General features: G+C 42.5%; 1 protein-coding gene across 3 annotated transcripts in view; it reads right to left on the bottom strand.

Moving 5' to 3' along the window:
- The window catches only part of ERBB4 (erb-b2 receptor tyrosine kinase 4), a 629,260-nt gene that overhangs the window by 9,189 nt on the left and 598,994 nt on the right, over positions 1-21,077 (bottom strand). Inside the window, exons 24-28 of one of the 3 annotated variants that reach the window (XM_030453944.1) lie at positions 19,865-19,962; positions 17,461-17,631; positions 2,407-2,454; positions 2,093-2,140; positions 1,148-1,439 (exon numbers count right to left, since the gene is read on the bottom strand). In XM_030453944.1, the coding sequence (XP_030309804.1) occupies positions 1,148-1,439; positions 2,093-2,140; positions 2,407-2,454; positions 17,461-17,631; positions 19,865-19,962 (657 nt within the window). The remainder of the gene's footprint in view (positions 1-1,147; positions 1,440-2,092; positions 2,141-2,406; positions 2,455-17,460; positions 17,632-19,864; positions 19,963-21,077) is intronic. The other 2 variants (XM_030453945.1, XM_030453946.1) reach the window with 2 other exon arrangements.

Here is a 21,077-nt window from a genome sequence, read left to right as displayed (position 1 = left end):
TAAATCACTTACTGTGGATCAACACAACAAAAATTGTAGCTGAATTGCACAAAGTTTTTCAGGCACATGGAGCAGGCATGGAACACCAGACAGGGGTGGGGAGGGGAAAGAAACATAAGCCCTAGGCCAAAACCAGATGCTTAGCAAGCTCCCTCCCATGGCCTCACACAGGTCACTGAGTCACAGAGCACTGGATTCATTGGGATCCACCTCCTGCCTTGCTCTGTCTATGAGGTCTTACTGTAAAGCACAAAGCCCATCAGCTCACACTGAAGCAAACTGACAGCAGCAAATCTCTTCTTGCAAGGGCAGCTGCTGAAGAATAAGGCCATGAGGGCACTCCCACAACTTCTACTGCTGTGAGCCAAGCCCCAGGACTCCATTGCCACCATCTAACACAAAGCCTAAGTGGCTTCCAAATCCTGAAGCAAACCCGGTAGTTACTTGAGATTTACATTTGCATTAATTAATTTATTTAAAGGTAATGCAAAGGCTTGAAAGCAAATTACTAATGACACATCTCCTTACATTGAAGTGGCTGTTTTCACTATTTAAAAAGAAGAAATGAATGACAGCAAACTGGGAAGCACAGTGCTCAGAGCTGGCACAGATCTAGGCAGACTTCACCTGGCAGTGATGGTTTCTCTGAGACACATCTTGTGCTTTCAGTCCTAAACTCCTCATGGCCATAAAATGTCTACTGTGTGTAGCAGTTCTGTGATCTGTTCAACAAGACATGTACTAAGCACAGTGCCATAAAGACAGAGAAGATCAATAAGCAAAGCAAAGTTGAACCTGTAGATAGATCCAAAGATAGGTCCTTTTCTTGGAAAGAACTGAAGAATTCAGTTTTTGGATAAGGAGATCTGAGTTTCTTCATTCCTTTTCCTTGCTACTTCCCAGAAAGAAAAGTTAAAGGGGAAATTACCGAATTTGACATTTTGGCACATTCGAGCTTTTCTTGGAAGCAAATTAGAAGAATGAAAAATGAAGCTCCATGCAATAAAATATCAAGCAAGTCAGAATGTTTCCAACCTTCCTGGGTTACTCAGTAAAAGCCATTTTCGGTGAAAAGCTGCTGGTGCAGAAAAAAGAAAGAAGGCAGTCAGACTAGAGCAGGAGCTTCTCCAGGTGGACAATTTTTTACCTGTTTTAGTTTTGTCTCGCATTGGTGTCATGTACCCATCCTCATCCAGCTCTCCCCGGACAACCCGCTCGGGTATGAAGACGGTGGGATCAGCGCTGTACCTCTGGGTGCTGCTGTCTTCTTTTGCCAGGGTTGTCACCTGTTTCCTCAGTGTGCCATTGCAGCAAGCATCTTCACAGATCTCTGCTGTGGCCCCTGGAGCAACTGGGGCTTCTGGTATTATGCAGCCAGGAGCTCTGTAGGGCATCGGCACTTCCGCAGCATAGCCACCATCTCTGTACACAAACTGGTTCTGTTGGAAAAGAAAAGGCAGTGTGAGAAAAGAGGCCTCAAAGGGAGGAAAGATTCAGCAGCAACTCATCAAGCTCCTGTGTGTTTCCTGCCACACTTGCTCAGTGATGCATTTCACTGGGCAGGTGAAGCCTCGTCCATCTTGCAGACTGCTGCAGGACTGGCAGCAGCACGGGCTCTGCTGCATACCAGCAAAGCCCCCTCTGCCCAGGGCTGAGCTGGCTTCTCCTGCCAGGGAGGCACCATCGGGGTAGAGAATCCACCAGGGAAGCAAGCTGGCTGCTTAGAGCTGGAAATGGGGGGAAAAATGGGACAGGAAACTTTCCCCCTGTGTAAACACGTGGAGGCTGGATATACACATCTGCAAAAAGCAAACATGGTATCTCATCTTGTTACTTTGGTGATCTCCCCTCATTTCTGAACACACCCCTTGTATCTCCTGATAAGGAAATCTCCTTCTGCAAAGGGGACTGGGGACAGAGAATCTCAACATCTCAGAAGTCTGTTTATTCCTGAGAGGGCTACTTTTAGGGTGCCCTGTGGTGACAATGACACAATCACCCAAAACCTATGTAATTCCATCAGATAGCACATTTCAGGCTGGTGAACTGTGTTTGTGCTGGTACCTAAACTCAGTGGTTCAAATCTACCTACCATTTTGTTTTTCAGCAAGGGTGTGCAAGGATATTTCGACATCATGACCTATAAATAGGAAGGAAAAATGTACAGATTCATCCAAGCCTGTTACCTAAACACTTTTCAAGAAAAGTTGGCAGCTGACAGAATTTTGGGTGTGGGTCCACAGAGCTTGCAGGCTGAATGTAAAATCCTGACTATCTGGTTGCTTACATCCACACTTCATTCACCATTTGGGACATTTATGTTGGAAAAAGGGGTTTGAAACAGAAAATACACAGTGAAGGAAGAAGAAAAACCTAAAGGATGAAGATTGAATGTGAAATACTTACTCCTGACATAGGGGTGTAGGCAGGAGGAGGGCTGTGTCCAATTTCACTCTAATAGGAAAGAAAAATGGAATGATGGATACGTAGTAAGAGGTCACATGAATGAAACAAGTCACATGAGCTGTACGAGCTAATGGGGAGAAACATGCACATAGTTAGATATCCTAACTGAATCCAAAATTCAAAGAATTAATCATGACAAATACCTCACCAATTCAACAAATTGTGTCTTAGGGAGGGTATGAAGCTCTTGCTGGGTAAAGGCTAGAGCCACATTACACCTGCTGAACAGCTGCATATCCTGCAAATGTCTCATGTCTAATTTTGGAAAGGCAGATTGTGCAGAAAAACAGAGGGTGCACTCAACTTCAGAGGAAATACAGAGCAGGAGAAGTTCAGAAAGCACCCGGCTCCAAGCCAGGGCATCCTTTCCCAGGGACAAAGCAGGAGAAGGATAAGTGTGAGGGCAGGAGGATGCAAGTCTGTCACTAGGCTATCACAGGTAACTGCAGTATCACAGGAAACTCAGCTCTGGTAAACCCAAACTGCACAGCAGCTGCTGGATTTCAAGACTCCAATGTGCCATGGTCCTGCTCTCAGCATACACCACACTTGTAATGTTACCTCTGTATCACAGGCTAAATGGTTTTGCCAAGAAGTCTAGAGGCTGCACATCAAAGTATTGCTGCAGAGATCTTCATTTTGCTATTGGTTTTGGAACCATCCTACACTGCCCTGGGGACCTGAACTGCTGTAACATCACCAGCGCAGAAGATGCTTTTATACTGATTATTGCTACTCAAACTGGTGTTTGTCATTTGGGAAATGCTGATTTTTGGAGGAAAATATTAATGAAACAACTTTTTCATGGGTTTTTCTACTGACAAAATGTTATTTTTGAGACTACAAGTTCAGTTCCTCATAATTAGCTTCCCATTTTGTTTCAAAACTCTTTGTTTTCTCTTAGCTGGAGGAAAGAAAAAGTCAAGGATTGAAAAAAGGTCTAAACTTGAGATAAATTAAAAGAAAAAGCTTGCCTTATGATCACCCTGGGAACACTCCACTTCAGATGATCATTTCATTCATCAAAATACAGTTCAAAAACATATCCACACGAAGAAACATACCAAAATTAAAAGAAAAGACAATATATATCCTCACATAGTAAGGAGTGGACATACTAGAGTCAATCTTTCCCTTATAAATTTCTTGCCAAAGAATTAGGATGGAGATGATGGTCACTGGCAGTTATCTTACTTTATAAAGGAATGGCTCAAGTAAAACACCTGCAACAGGAAAAGTCTTAGAAAGAACATAATTTTCAAAATAACGCATGCTGCCTGTCTGAAGACTATGTTTTTCTGGTGATCAAAATATGTCCATTTCCTTCTATTTGAAATAACCCCATGGCCACCTTGTTACTCAGCTCCAGCACCTTGTGGCTGAGGTCTAAATCAGGTGCTGAGCCATAGTTAAAAGTACATTTTTCGCCATTCCCATGAAAATTCATCCATATTTGGCCAAGTTTTTGACCCAAAGATTTTTTGACCCAAAAAATCTTCAGTTTGCAAATTACAAAAGTGCAGGAAACCTGTGTTAGCTGAACTGTCCAGCTGCACCATGCACCAGCAAGGCTTGAGCAGGACTCCAGAAGTTGTTTTTCCTCAGGGGAAGTTAAGTGCTGGAAGGAAAGGATTTATCTCATGGTGTCAGTGACCCTCCTGCCAGGGGAGGGAGAAGGAAGAAACCACAATCTGAGCAGGCACAAAGGAGTTGAAGGGCTTGCAAGGAAAGTGGTGCTGGAGAAGCTGGCAGCAGGGATGCTCAGGAGCCAGGGAACGGTGGCTTGGAAAGGTGCAGAGGACAATGGCAAGTGAGAGAGACTGAAGTGTGGGGAGGGAGAAAGGGTTGGCATGTGACAGGAGGTTGAATGGGAAGACAGAGATGGCAATAAAACCTAAATGTGACAGGAGAAACAGGAGGCACAAGGACAGAAGACAGCCTGAAAGTAGTGTAACAGCAGCTTCTCTAGAGTCTGGAGCTGAACTTGAATCTCCTCTGCTGTCAGCAAATCGCTCTCGACTGAAATGGCCAAACACAGCCAGGTTCAGCTGTACAGAGGGAGCTGAGCAGCTGCCAGCCCACCCTGAGAACAAGCAGCAGATCCTGTTGCAGGCAGAGGCAGCTCCAGGCTCTGTGAGCTGCCTACGGTGTGAGGGAGGAGGAGCTGGGACAATGGTGAAGCCATGGCCAACCATGACCAATTTCACCTGGTTAGGTTTGAAAAGCTGAGCTGGAGCTTAAACTTAAGCCCTAGACCTGGGAAGAGCTTTGGTCCCTCTGAGCCAGCTGACAGCCAGAGAAGTGAGGATGATGGCAGCTGCAAAGAAATTGCTGTCAAAGGCAGCAGAGAAGGAGAGGGCAGTGGGCTTGGCTGGGTGAGCCTGGAAACTTCATTGCTGCCCTATCTGTGAGCAGTCTCTCATTCAAGACAAGTTTATTTGTATCCAGAAGAACAAAAGCCAAGAAAGGTTCACAAGTAGGGAAGGAAAAACTGATCTCAGCAGTTACCTGGCTGAGATGATCACATTTGAGAGAGAAGATCGTAATAGAAGAGGGAACAGAAGACACTTTACCAGAGATGACCTTTTTTGTTTGTTTTTAAAGGAAACAGAAATCAGGGTCCTCAATACACATCTGGATAAAAACCATGCAGCAGGCTTGTAACTAGATACTGCTCTGCAAGAGGCTTGTGTGGGACACCCAGGAATGTCCTTTTAAACAGGGAACAGTGAAAACCAGAGATACTCTGATTGCAGAGGTCAGATCCCTTCTTTCCTAATACAGATTCACTGTCACCTCGTAATGATACAGGACACAAGTTACAACCCAGAACGTGTTAGACAAATGGATAAAAAACATCCCCTGAGCCTGCCAGATGCTACTTTGAAGGCCTACTGATGGCTATAGGATGTTGCACTGCAAGACAATCTGCCTTCTCCTTGTCCTCTGATCTTGTATTTACTTGTATTCAGGGAAACTTTCTGTATACTCCAAAAATCAGAGAAGGAAGGGCTGAAGACAGGTAATTAGCAAACTATGGCCCATAGAGGGTGGTGAAGATTTAGCCAAGGAGGTAGGATCCAGAGAAAAAATACAAAGTGGAGACTACAGAGTCAGCTCTCCTAAAAGCAAGAAATCCAAACCCCTGCTGAGAGTCCTGCACCTCCTGATAAAGCTCCCCAGCTTCCCTTCCTCCCTCCCACTGGCTGGCAGCCTCCAAAGAGGGGGTTTGCTTCTTTTGGTTTCCAAGGTAGCTACAGCCCTCCAGAATGTACAGGAGAGAAAAAAGCTGTAGCAACACTGTGTTAGAATTACGTGCAGGGGATTGGAATTTGCTGCTGTCCATTTTCACAGACACTAAACCAGTGACTGTAACCACTCCTTTTCTATTTGCTATTACACCGTGCTACATTACACACCTTTAATTTACATCTTTCTGTTTTCACAGAGGCACTCCCATGAATTTCAATCTGTGGTTCATTGATTGTGGATGAATAAAAGGAAAGCCATGTGGAACTACTTTTAGCCCACAGTGATCTCTTCAGTATAACCTAGAAAAGCAAGTCCTGTCAATAGGCTTGGCATCAGTACACAGGACTGTGCTCCTCTGCCAGTAAATATTTAGATGATTATCAACTTAAATATTTTTAGGATAGCCACTTTATCTATCCAGGGCCATGCTTTGCTACACCCACAACAAAAGGCTAAAACCCCTGTCCCATCTTTAGACCTTGTTGGTTGTGCCTCTAACATTCAAATACATACGATGCAACTAGAACAACATAATCACAGGTCCTCTTAGAATAGCCTTGTCCCAAGACTTCAGGAGAGAATGGACAAGCTTTAATGGATTTACTGCTATTTTTTATGTTGAGACCCTTCCCAGACAGTGACTTGCCAACTCAGGTCACAGATATTTTCTTCACACCTCCCCTTGAGCTATATACTAAACACAGCTGTCTTGCAACACCCTTAACACAGAACCTCACAGCTTGGCTCTTCTCCAAGCCAGTGGTGTCTGCATACTTTTAAAATTCTTTACCATTTTTTGCCAGGAGTAAACGCCCTGTGGCCACTCTTCCAAAAAAAGGAGGCAAAGAAAACAGCTGTAGTGCCAATTAGTGGGGCTGAAAATGTGATATAGTTGTTTAAATGTCTTTAAATTGTCTGCTAATTGCAATGTGATGTCCCTGTTTTGTAGGCTTCTAAGATAAAGCACCAGCCAACTCTTACTGCATTGCACTGTGAGCAGAAAATACCTGTGGACCTTACCAAGTAAAACTTAACAGAGAATGATTTGTCCACACAATCCAATTTACTTTGATGATTGGCTTTTTTAGTTGTTGTTGTTGCATCTTAAGCACTATATTAAAAAAAAAGAGCCAATATTCTTTTTCCAGGATTTCTGATCCTAAAATTCAAACCTGAATGATCAAAATCTCCAGCTATTGCCTCACTACATAAACCTATTTAAAAAGACTCAATTTGCATACAAAAAAGCAAGCAAACAAAAAACCAATAAATAACCAGCCCCTTTTGACAGTGTGATATGCATTATATCCATGAGCTTGGGGGTGCACACATACAGCTTCTAAACTCTAAGCATCCTCCAGAAGGAGCCCAGCCTTTTTGACTGCCCATGAGCAGCCCTAAACAGAAATACCCAAGATTTCATTCTTTATACCATGACTGAATTTTAGGCACAAACATGACATCAGGGAGAAAAGATAAAAAACAAGCAAATGTCCCTTAAAGCCTTTTTAGAGGCCCTTTGGTATTAAATACCAGTGACACATCAGCTGTTATAACCACTAACATTCCTGTAAAATGAGCCTTGATAAAAGAGAAGTAAATAACACTTTTGTGAATATTGGCTTGTGTTATTGCTTTCTATTCATTAATTCCATTTTCCAATTCCTTGCTTCTAGAATCTCCCAAAGGTAAGTACCTCCTCCTTTATATCAGGGAAATAATATTTTCTGGCTGCATGTTAAACTGTAATGAAATCAAAGCCTTGTTGGGTCCTGCCACTCAAATTTATGTAGTTGTGTGAATTTGCCTCTGTCTTGCCTCTTGCCATTTGAGTCTAGCATCATGCCTGGGAGATGGCATCCCGAGCTGTGTTCCCCCTCCTGCCTGTGCCCCAGCTCACCCCACACAGCACTGTGGTGACCACAGCTGTCTTCAGAGCTCTACCCACAGCTGAGTGCAGGTGGAAGAAATGCTGAAGGTTCTCAGTGATGCAATGCTGCTCTGGGACTATGGGTGGTACTGGATTATCACCAAGCAGAAATAAGTAAAACTTTATTTTACAGCATGATTCGGCTCCCTCATGCTTTTCTAGCTAGCACAGCCTTCCACAGCACCTTTGCTGCTGCAGAGATGGTTTTCCTTGTCATCCACAGAGACGTGCACACAGATTTGAGAGGGTTGCATAATTACATAATTATTCCTGTTTCTTGTTCTTAAACAGCTTGCTAAGCTCATGGGACTGAAAGATTTTTTCCTCTGCTAATGGCGAGGCTCTGCCAGCATCGATGCACACACAACACATTAGAACACATTCTGATACTGCTCCTATCCACATGAAAAGCCCATTCTCTTTCACTCTCCTTCTGCTCCTGTGTGCAAAAAGCACCAAGCCATAAAGCAGGAGTACAACACTCCCACGGGATGCTCCTCACGCATCCTGTTCAGAGGTATCTCATGGTCCCTGCTTCAGGCAACTCAGTGACTATTTGTTTTGGTCAAGCTCTGAAACATATCACTGTACCAGTGTCAGCCCTGGGCTCTGTGCCTCCAGACATAATTTACTTTTCTCCTTCACCTACAAGCTGTTTACCTGATTTGAAACCAACTCAGGATCCAGGCTTGAGTCATCAAACCCGCAGCCTCCTAACATACCAGGCTGAGCAGATCTTGCTGCAAGCACCAAGATTTCAGCAGTTCTCTAGGAAAAAGCTGATTTATGCAAGTGGATTTAAGCAGCAGGATTGGGATGCTCTGGTGGGGCTGCAGGCAGAGCACACAACACAGAGCTGCCCATTGGCCCCAAGCAAACTCCAGCTACACTTCAAGGGAGCAGCTTGGTATTTACAACTGATCTGAACTGAAACTCAAATAGGAAAGACCACCCTAGGGTGGTCCTGCTTCCCTCTGACCACGGAGCCAACAGCTTCCTCTGTCCTGCTTCAGAAAGCCCACAGCAAACATGTCTGAGATGAAAATCAAAGGAAAGAAAAAACATGTACCACAAGATTGCTGTATAATGTTAAATAGAAGTGAATTGCTGTCTGTATAGTAATAGCTAGAAGACTTTGAAGCCCTCTGGGGATTTCTGGTCCTAGCCCTTGCTCAGAGCTGGGCTGTATATCAGAAGAAAGGATTAGACCTCCTTGGGTCATTACAGTTAAAGCCTATCTGTCCCCACAGCTCACAGCACCTGACGTGACACTGCCCTTCCTAAAATCCTCTTCTGTTCTGCCTGGGCTCCTGACTGTGCTTAGGAAAACTCCATTCCCTGCTGGGCTCTTTCCTCTAGGGCTATTAAGAAAAGATCTTTTTAGCATCACTGCCAAGTGCCTTGGCTTGGCACTAGGTTTGAGTCCTTGCTGGCACCCTGCAACATTTCAGCATGCAGGAGAACAATCACAGTCCATGGGAGATGTACATCCTCTGAAACTGGTTTGGGAGATGTGTGTGTCTCTTATACCACCTGTTTCAGGGACACAAACAGCAGTGTGGCCCATCTGAGTGCAGATAACACAACAGAACATACATTTTTCCAGTGAAAGGCCAGGGAAGCCTATTATTCAACAACAAACATAGAAAGTAGGAATAATATACACCAGTTGTGGACAGTAGCTATGGAACTATTTACAGTGTCCTTAGTTCAGTGCCATAAAGTTCCACTGGGGATCACCAAATCTTTATTGGAAATAATGAAGTCCTGGTCCCCTTTCCAGCATTACCCTTCCTCAGAATGTGTGTAAACATTTTAACCTAAGTATTAATACACTACTAAAAAAAAAGAATGCAAGCACCACCCTGCATTAGGTATAGTGTTTGCTCAGTCTCTGATGACTGCTCCTTCCACAATCAAGACACAAAACATCCTGTTTAGACCAATGGGAATGTGTGAGTGTGGTGTGTGATAGAAAAGACATACCCATATTTTCTGGATGTGCCAGATCACATCCTGGCACTATGGTAGGTTAAAGTTATCCCTGAACTTGTTCAGCATCATTATGGATGTTTCACTGGTCATGTTGTCTCAGGTCAGTGCTGACATAATTCATAGCTTCAGATCACTCATTTAAACTTTCTCTTGCAGAGTGTTGCCTCCTAACAGCTGTTTTCAGACTTATAAACTCTTTTAGGGCAGTCCATATGCAGTGAGATGCCCAAATCTGAATATAGCCTTATAGGAGTAATTTAGTCTGCACTGGGTACAGTACAAGGCATATATCAGAAGATAGCCAACAATTTGGGCACAGTGGCATGGGAAACAACATACTTAAATATTGCACAGAATATTTTCTGTGCTGTTTACTGGAAAATACCAGGCATACACCATAGATTTACAGCTTAACACTTCATCAAGGAGATAAGACCACCAGTGAAAACAGACTATTAAGAGTTACAAAAACCTCACTATTCAGGCTCACTGACAAAGAAATGTAGGTGGAATGCTTTTCCATAGACTCATCTCCTATACCTGAGATGGGGATAGAAGCAATCCTCTGCTGCATGGCATCAAAAACTCTCCCTGGAACCCCTCCTGTCCCCCAGACTTTGAAAACCTTAATTCAACTTCAGACTAGCTGGCAAACAGACTTCAGCTGGCACAATGTGTAACTTGATCTAAACATGACACAAGAATGAAGATGCAAGAATTCCTTTCCCCTATTATTTTGCATTAACAGAGTCATGACTGTCAGACAGGAGAGCAGGAAGGGAGGCAGCTTGCCTGTGTCTGTCTTTCCCTTTCAATCTCTTTCACTCCTGCATCATTCCTGTCACCCATGACAAGCTTTCTGTCACTCCTTTTTTAATATAATCTCCAAGCTGTTTTATAGTAAATGCCACCTTCTAATTGTGGACCAATTCCCCACAGTCTGGAAGAGACTTACCATTTCCAAGCTACTCTAACAGTTCACTGGGAATCAGAAAGGTCAAGGCACTGCTCCTGCTCCTATACTGTAGAATCTGTCCAAAACACAGGAGCAGCAGCAGCTCCTCTTCAGGACAAACCTCAAGTTTCAAATCCCCAAACAGGGAAAAGATGGGGAATGGGACAAAAAGCACAACATAGTCATGATTTGTGATTGTGACATGGTAGACAAGAAGAAAAGCAAAAAAAAAAGCAAAAAAAAAAAAAAAAAAAAAAAAAAGCACAAAAGAAAGTTGATGAACAACACTTGGAGAAGCAGCCTCCTCCTATGCTGCAGGCTGCATTGCCATCTTCTCTCTGCTTTATACAGTAATCAAAGGATATTCTTAGACTCTCAAAATGCCATCAGCACTCATTGAGAATGAAATAGAGCACATCTCCACTGAAGCCTTTACAGCAGTAATCATTACAGCATGCCGGCCTGAACAGGGAGCTCTTACAGACAAAGATGGGTTTTAAAAATAAAATAAAAAAGCCTTCCTAAAATCTGAATAGAGACTTGATGATAATCTCACAATTTTATTATGCAAGGGGGAAAAGAAACCCATAATTGTGCACTCTTGGTCTCTTACAGCGAAGAATAGGCTTCTTGATGAAATGCTGAGTTGATTTAGAGCAGGACTGATGTTCTGGTGCAGTAATACACTAAAAGAAATAACCATCCAGCTGATTTGGATAAAATAATAATTTTTTAACATTCTAAATCTAAACTTCATCTGTGCCTCCTCCCCCTTCTCTCCACCACATCTTTTGGAGACTCTTTTTATAGATTTGAGAATTTTTTTTCCCCCTCCCCTACCACATCATTTAACAAGAAAGGCAGACTCTTTATTCTGGCTAACAAAGGGCATTCTAAGCTGTGTCAGCATTTATTCCCATTGCATGTATACTTAGAAAGTACAGTATTTGGCACAGGATGCTCCAGAATCCTCCTGCTACCTTCTGCTCCAAGTGGTTTCCCAGGGGCCCCATTGCTGTGGGATGCTGAAGACAAAATTCTCTGGCTCATGAGCCCCAGGTGTCTCAGCCAGCCATATGTTTGAATGGCACCTCCTTGGAGCCCTGCCAGATGCACCTCCAAATCACAGCCCCTTGTTTTTTTAGGGTGCTTGCATTATCTTAGGGAAATCACAAATACAGAAACTAACATTTTTCACCAACAATTTGTCTTAAATCTAGTCACTGAAGGAAAATTTTCTCCCAGCTCTCATAATTATTTCCTGACTCTTAGTCCACTTTTCCATCTACTGAATTATGTAGAGTTGTTTAGCTTGCTATTTTCCAAGAATGCCTCATCAGTGCAGTGTAGAAATATTTATTACTTAGTCTCTTTATATCTATTGACTTTTTTTTCTTTTCAAAAGAGAAAAGAAAATGCATCAGCTGTGAGCTCTCTTGACTGTTAACACAGTCAGCATCTATTCATGGACTAAGCAGATGCAGACTGATTTTAAACCAGTTTAGATTAAAGCTCAATAAATTTACTTGTTTGTAAAGCAAGGTTTAAAGGTTTTTGAAGCAATATAGAGCTACAGTTTCTTCCACCAATCTCCCTGAGCATAAAATTGCAGTAGGTATCACCAGGAAGTTCAGTGAGCTGGTGATTTGCTATTAAATATTCATTACATTTGTAGAAACCAAAATGCTACCCAACACTTTCAGAAAGTGAATTCCAGAGCCTGAATGTGACAGAAAACATCTAACACATTAAAAATTTCCTGTTTGAAGGCATTTGACCTGCAAAACCATGAGGCAATTTGACAAGTTGGTCATGCTGATCTATTCAGAGAAACACCATGGATTTCAGCTGCAAAGCAAGAGACTGATTGCCATAAGGATCTTTCAGAGAATTCTCTGTGAAGATCAGGGCATCATCTATTCTGTTTGAGTACTTCATAAAATTTTTCTTCCCTTTTCCTCTAGCAAATGAAGAGCATTTTAAATAGGTATTTAAATACATATATTCTAAATATACATATTTTTAGAAGCTTTCCTTTTTCATGTAAATTATTAAAACTGAAATAATTTTTCATCAAATTTTTTTCACAGTGTATTTTGCATGTTTATTCTTCTTACTTCATTCACTGTGAGGAATGAAATTAAGCTGACTAATATCAGTCTGGGCTCACCTCCTGCTTTTCATGGGCAAAGATGGAATTGTGCTATCTACATTTCCAACAAAAACTAGAAATAAACACAGAAGAACTTCCCAGAAGTAAAGTTACAATAGGTAAAATATTGCTGATGGTTGATTAGACACCAATGAAAAACCAGCAGCTACTGAGAACTGCTTAATATAAAAGGCAGAGCAGACAGACAGGAGCCTTCTACCACCAGGATGTCATTAAAATGTAGAGAGGCAGAAAATGGGGAATTTAAGATCTTGAAAGAGAGCTTGGGGGTACTCCCAGAACTCCTCTGAAGGTTTGATGGCAGCAGCTACAGGATCTGGTACACTATTGCCTAGATTCTACTGAGAATACAAAAAACAGTATTTAATGGAAGACATATAGAATGGATTCATATAGGAAACTTTCCTAACTAATCAAGCAGTTTTTCAAGAAGCAAGACAGCTAATATAGTGACAGTCTCAGTGCAATCTTCTAAAATGTTATGAAACCCTTTGACAAAATTAATTTACAAGTTCATCTGTTCAGGCATTGGAGGTTTCATTCCAACACAAAAGTAAGCAAGTGACAGAGTCTAATAGAAAGAAAAAAAAACAAACAAAACCATTAAATTTTTCAGAAAGTGTCTGATCACGTTTTGATGAGCAGGAATTAAAGAAATGGGACAGAAAAAAATAAAGTCCATTACCTGTAAGACTATAGTAATAGCCATAATTCCTTAAATTAGGAAAGACTTAGTCACATTATTTTAGAGAAGCTGTTGCAGAAGCAGAGAGATGGCAAACACCACGAACCAACCAAATAAAAAGGAGACATCAGTGTTGTCCTTCTGCAACAGCAAACATACAAATGGTACCATCCCACTCAACCCTTAAGCAGAAGGAACTTCTGATAACTGGCAGCTCCTAATCTAGCCCAAAAGAGGATGCCTGGCAAACAATAATAGGATCCCAACCCTGCTAAGGAGTCAGCATTATCCACTCAGAGAGACTTTTCTACACTGTGATGCATTTTTCATCCCACCTGATACAATCAAGACAATCTCTCTAAAAGACAAACTCCACCTCAGGGTTTCTGCACTTGATGCAGAAATTAAGAGACAAGAGACTCTGGCCTGTCTTATGCCAGAAGTTTAGACAAAATGCCTGCAGTGGCCCATCAGCTTTGGTATCTTTTCACACAATTTATCTATTGACTTTGGGATGAAGCAGTTTTACTGCCATCAGCCTCATATGGCCAGGACATGCCTGGAGAAATAATTAGCTTGAGAGCTTGGACAGGAAGAGTTAGTTGCCTTTTCTTACAGGAAGGCACTGATTGCTGCTAAAGCCCTGGCCACAAGGAGAATCACAAATCATCATTTCCTCCTGCTGCCTTCTTTGCCAAAAGGAAAGGATGCTTTAACCAACTGCTAGCTCTCCCCACCTGCAATGACTGTGGCTCATACTAGCTCAGATGTGCTGGCACACTGGGAAGTTCCCCTCCAAAGTCTGACTGCTCTCCAAATTCCCTCCATCCAGCTGCAACTGAAGACAAAGGTGCTCACAGTTCCCACCTTCCAACTCTGCTGTATTTCAGTGTGTAAAGGAGGTTGTATTACACCTCAGACCTGAGCTTCTACCACTGGAGCACTGCAGACACCTATGAAATACAGCAAATTCAACAAATTAATCATAAAGATAGCTTCTTTCCTGGTTTCTCTCTGGAATAATCTCTTTATACACAGATGTATATACATGTTCAACAATGAAACACTACCAGACCTAATGCCACACACCAGGACTGCTACAATGGCATCAGACACTATCCAGGGAAATGAAAGCTGGATTTTGGCACACCAGAGTCTGATTTAGACAAGCAAAACAATTTAGACAAGCAAAAAAATCCCCAGGACATATGAATTAGACATCTCCAAAAAAAGTAACTTGGTATTTAATTGTAGGGTTGGCAGTTGCTTCCATAATATATAGCATATAGAGTAAAATTACAGGGGCAGTATCAGGGAGTAGTAAATAGTATAGATAGTTTTCAGCAAGAATTAACCAACAATTTAGAGCAAAAAGCTTCCTGGGGTACACAGAGTGCTCTCTGTATTAGCATTATCTCTGTGTACACAGGACAGTACTTGTTACAAATACCTGAATGAATCATCTAATGGATGTGTATGTAGGACACTTGAGCACTAACTGGGGTCCTGTGCTCATGGAAACACTGCTGAGGGTTCAGCTTATCTCTCAGAAGCACAGAGCTTCTAAAACTCCATATTTCTACAGTAACTCCAGACAACAGAAAATAAAAGCTGGAAAAAGCCGAAGAGCTGAAATTGCAACTGAAGAGCTTCAGATGCAATGGAAGAATTCAATTTAGCTTGGGATGCTAATTTTTATTTTAAAGCTGCATCAGTCTCAGGTTGGCCTTCATAACAGAGGGCACTCTTACAGGCTAGAGTGTGTGCAGGCATAGGTCCCAAAGACATCCTAGCGGGAAGCCAGTCTGGGTGTGATGGAAATGCTGAAGCTGTGTCTGAGCCTTACAGCTTCATAAATCTCAATAATCCCTGGAGAAAGAAGGATGTGACACTGTCCTGGGAGCTGAAAACTCCCTGGAAGGCTTCCCTCTTTCCAGCCATCTTTCCGTGAGCTGCAGCTCTATGTTATCAACTCATATCCAAATAGATTTTATCTTCCCACAGGGGTAGGAAAAAGGCAGGGAGTGTCTTAATCCAACCTCAACTGGTGGTGCCTCTCCCTGGCAACAAGCTGCAAGGATTTAAGACCAAGGTGGCCCTACAGAAACTTCAGAGATTAGAAAATAAATGCTCCTTCTCTTCCTTAATTCCCTGACTTCAAAGCCTAAGTGTGAGGACGCTCATGTGTTCTGCTTGCAAACCATTGTGCCCAGTAGAGCTGTGCTGCTGGAGCCCACAACTGAAGCTGCCAGTACAACACATCCAGAGAGAAGCACACTACTCTGACATCACATAACAGACTCCTTCTTCACTAAGACTACAATCAGAACAACTAAAATGAGAAATAAAGAATTTTTTATGCTTCTGATCTCTGAAAATGACATGAAGATCTTGTAGCTCTTGTCTTTATGTTGGACTTCACCAAACTGCCTGGTTTTTCCCCATAAAATTTAATTTTCTAGCCAGAGTGAACACGAACTACCTAAGCTGTATCAATTCCTTAGGCATCTATGGCTGCAGCTGCACCATAATGAGCTTGTGGGATATTAATATTCACTACACCAAACAAGCATAAATCACAAACTATCCAAAGGAAACACGAAGACAGAATCAGACAACTGCAGACAGAGATCTCTGACAGTGTTTCAATTCTGTGTGATTCTTCCAGCTGACATCCATCTGTACTGAACTACGCACAGCAGATGCACTATTACCTTAAAGGAGCTACTCTGTATTTGGTTTTAAATCAATTGAATCTTCCCTGGAAAAATAGTTTATGTACAAAGAATCTGAATGCTTCAGAAAAACAACAGACAAGGATGTAGCTTTCTGCACAGAGAGAAAACAAATGTACTACCATCCAGAAAAACACCTCTCTGCAATAGAAACCAGGAGTGCTGATGTCTTTTGACTTGACCCCAAGCACCTCCAGCAGCATGGTGCTGTGGCCTTCCTGCAATCTAGAAGCAGTTGCCTGTACAGCAGCACCAGCAGCATGTTTAGGAAATGTACTTGTTAGAAAGCAGAGTTGAGACTGAAGCTAAACTGAGACACTGGAGTGCCAACATTCCCCTAGTAATCCTGCCAGGGACAGGGCTCAATCTCCAATGATACCAGCAGATGTTATTATTAATCAGCTGGCTGGCCAATGGCCACTTCTTTGCCTGTCTCTTGGCCTCAAAAAATGACCCCTCCATAAGGAAGCTCCTACAACATGAAAAGCACTATAACGACAGGAGTGCAAAATACAGAGCTGGGTGCAAGTTTACTGTCCCACAGCTGCCCTTTCTAAGGTCACCTGGGCCAGAAAACTTGGCTCAAAATAAAAAAAAACTTTTGACAAATGGTAATTCCAGATTTAAGTGTTAAGATTTTTGTGTGATGCCAGAGAAAATTCCCAGCAGTAGGAGTTCCTGAAAGAAGGATGCAGTCTCACTACTTCCATTAAGCTGAATTGCAAAGCAAAGCTCCCACTGACTTCAGTGGTACAATATCAGAGACTCAAACCAAGACAGGAAATTGTGAACTGCAGAGAGCAGACATCACATCAAGAATGAGATGGTTTCTATGTGGCAAAAAAAAAGGAAAAGGGGGTGGGTATGCAATTTGCCTTCAGACACAAAAGCAGCAGCTTTATATTCCAGCTGCCCTGGGTTACATCACTGCCAGCCCTGGCAGGATTGCAGGGGTGGAAGTCAGAGCTATGCCCTTCCTGGCCAGGGTGGTATGCAACCAAAAATAACACTGCCTGACTCCCCAAGCCTCAGCTCTGCTTTCAGGCCAGGCAGTTCAAGTCAAGCCTTTGTTCACTCAGCTCTTAATTTAGGATTCACTAAGGCACAATGAAGAGGGAACACAGTGACAACATTTTTACAGTCACGCTCCTTACCACAGGAGCTTGTAATTCCCAAGGCAACTCCCAAGGCCTGTGTTTGATTAGTGCACTTAAATCTCCACATGTGCTTTTGTAATAGCCAGTATTTTCTGTCAGAGCTTGCACTTACCCTGTTGGAATCAATTCTTGTCCTGGAGGTGTAGATGGGAGGAGGAATGTTGAAGGCTTGAGGGACAAGATACTCTTCAGCATCCATCATATCTTCCAGGTCTTCCTCATCAAGAAGATTTTGGAAGAACTTGCTGTCATTAGGGCTTGGGAGCTTCATACGATCATCTCCCTAAATAGGTTGTATTGAGAGGAAAAGAGTCAAAAGATGGATTAATTTCCCAAACAGGGACCTTCAGCCTTCTTCTTGTCCTGGCAGCCAGGCTGCAGGGACCATACATGCTGCTTTCCTTGTTTTAAAGCACCACATGCACAGTATTTGTTTTGATTATTTTACTGGGATTATGATGACAGAAAGGGAGTAACTGCATAAATCAAGCAAAGTAATTTTTTGGCATTCTTGTCATCAAACTTTTATTCTTTCTTCTCTCATTTTCCCATACAAGTTCAGATTCTGACCCAAGTTCTGTCAAGGCCTGATGTATACTGTAAAATATCTCAGCTATTTAGGCTTACATGGTGGGGGGCAGGACATAACATGGAAACTGCTGTGTCTGGGTGTTTGTTTTATTTTCATTTGTATTTTTTTAGGGGCTTATAGGCTAAATTTCCCTCTCATCCATATGGAAATTTCTGCAGAATGTAACAGAGTTGGAAGCAATAAAAGTCAAACCAGGGAACAAAAGCAACAACAACAGCAATATTCATTTTTATTGAAATAGCATCTACAAGATGGAGAGGCAAAACAGGGCTGCACTTTGCCTGGTTGCCACAAACCATCACAAAAGGCAGTCCCTGCCCCAGGCACTTAACAGCCCATAGAAACGATGCTAACCTTAACTGCATGGCTAGAAACTGGCCCCCTGACTCCTTAACAATTCTTATGCCATGTGTGGAGTCCAGCAGGGTTTGATGGCTGTGTCACAGCAACAGCAAGCTTGTCATTCTTGACTGCATCTGGTGGGGCATGGGGTATCATAATGGCAGAGATATCAGAGATATCACTGGAGTTATCCTGGTTTCTCCTCAAGAGGCACCTATTGTCTGCAAGGATTGCCTTGAGAGGCAAGAAGCCTCACAGGATGAAACACCCGCCAGGCTATAAAACAGGGATGGGGAGGGCGAGGGAGAGAAAGGGAGGGAAGAAGTATCTGGGATAGGAAAACACATCCTGGATAACAAATTAATTTAATCAGACTGATTTTTCCGGATTCACTTGTATCAGCTAAACTTACAGTTTATCACAGCGGGGAATACTGCATGAGAAAATCCACATACAGCACCACAAATCTGCTTGACTAGTATTTTACTTGACTAGTATTTTACTTCTCCCCAAGCTGAAGGACAGCAAGGTTCCCTGTTCAAGAAGACCCCATGAGTGGCTACACAGTGAAATGACACACCATATGGTGAGATGAGCACAGGAGGAATCAGGAGACAAAGTGGCAGTGACTGTGTTTGTGGAGGTTCTTCAGCTAGGAATTTGGGCATCAGTGTGAAGCTAGGAACCAGCCCTCTCCTCTGTGATGTGAAGCATGAGATATAGCATGAGATACAGCATGACAGTATAATCACCTGGATCAAACTAATTCTATGCTTTGGTCTCTGCTGTTTCAGCATCATCTTACTACTTCAAATTCTTGTTAGCATTTGAGCTGCTCACACACTGGAGCTATCTAAGGATCCTACCAAATAGCTGAATTAATTTTGGCTTGATTCTGAGTTGCCATAAACACATACATGACCCTAGGCTTCTGCAGAATGCAGGAGTTCCCCATGCATACACAGCTCCAGGGAGATGCCATCAGCAGATGTGGCCATCCCGGTGCTGCCCTGCTGCCACAGTGTAGTTTCAGGTGATGAATCAGGTTGCTGTGGGTCTGTCACAGGGACTGGGAAGCACTACAGAGCCTACACAGCCTAAGGTGGACACAGAAGACAGCTGCCTTCTAACATGAGAGGCACCAGTGTAACAAAACTCCCTGTTTTCTGTGAAACCTTTATGTTTAGGATGTGAAAAGAAACTTTTTTATGATCTTATGAGTACAGGGAAAACTCCAGAGTGTCAGCCTAAGCTACTGTAGAACCAAACAAGTCCTTGGTCTAAAGCAGGTCAACTCATGGACAGATCTTTCCCCCAGTTTCATGAGAATGAGAAATATTGAGCAGTTTGCAAAGCAAGATCTTGGATATGTGCTTCTAAATCAAAGCTTAGGAAGTAAATTTCAGATATTATTAGCATTATTATTATTAAGATACTGTCACTGGCCATCCTACTTCATTCTTGTATACTACTGTGGTCACTGTTTGCTTTAAATTCAAGAGCAACTTGAATTTAAAAGATTCAAAGGCAACAGTAAGGTTTGGCAGACAGAATTTTTTTAAATTGCTACGGTGTTGCTCACCTGAATTACTAAATATCTCTGAGGGTCTCGAGCCATTCTAGAGAATTCAGCAGCCAGTTCCTTGAATTTTGGCCGACTATCAGCATCAATCATCCAGCCTGGGGACAGATGAAAGATCAGAAAGAAAACAGTTAATTGTCAGAAGAAGAAATAATTCCATTTTTAAAAAACGCACAAATTTGAAGTCTTTGGCAGCTCTGGCCTAAAAAAACAGTTGCAATAAAGAGCCCATGGGAACAGAAAGCTAGGACTCTATGATGCATCTAAAATGGAAAATATTTGGTCTTGGCCACAGAAGGCACTGCATGGATTTCTTAATTTCCTCTGAGCTCTTGTTCCTCATCCCCAAAACAGAGACAGCAACAATGCCTTGCAATCTTCTGGGCCTGTCTTGCCCATTTAGATGTAAACTCTGATTGTCTTTTATTATGGATATGTCCAACCTCTACTATAATGAATCTGATCTCATCTGAGTCTAGTGGGTTTATTACAAAGTTATGACACTAAATACAGTTTCACTTTAGCTGCCCTACCATTCCAGAGTAGCTTAGATGAAAAAGAGCTGCTTAACACACCTGCAGGATGGCTGACCTCAAAGCTGCCTCCCTTATAATTCTGCCTTCATGTGCCTGCATCACAAGGCATTAGATGCTATTTTAGGCAAGTAAGGGGGTGATTCTTTTGTCCTTCACTCGCCAAGAAACATTCACTAGGAACAACAAATCTCAAACCCTGTGAATGCTTTCTGCAAAACAAGCAAGTAGCATAGGCAGCCACCACTGGCAAACTAGTTTGTCTCAGTGTCAGCTCTTTCTAATGGAAGATCCTATCTGCAGTTTCCCAAGTTCTCTTTGCCAGGGAGGCTAAACGAAGCAGGCCTTATCTCCTTGATGTTTAACTGAAGCAGTAACCAATGCAGGAAGAACAAAGCTACCATAGCTTATAAAGAAATTCACACAAACTTCACAGGACTAAGTCTGCAGGTTTATCTGTAATTTCCCACCTTCCAGAAGACCCCTTCTACTATGACTTCCTTTCATCCACTGAGACTGGCCTCACACCCATTAGAAATCCTATCAGGTGGAACATTAATGCACTCAGCCAACATGAACCTCTTGCACTGCTCAATTTCCATACCTGTGTGCATGCTACATCTGTTTTCAGAAGACAGGCTATTTATCTCTTCTAGTTTTATTTTAATTCTTTCAGTGTT

The sequence above is a fragment of the Calypte anna genome, chromosome 7 (assembly GCF_003957555.1).
Source record: "Calypte anna isolate BGI_N300 chromosome 7, bCalAnn1_v1.p, whole genome shotgun sequence".
Lineage (NCBI taxonomy): Eukaryota > Metazoa > Chordata > Aves > Apodiformes > Trochilidae > Calypte > Calypte anna.
Note: the sequence above shows the minus strand (reverse complement) of the source record. Positions and strands in the feature narration are given on the sequence as shown.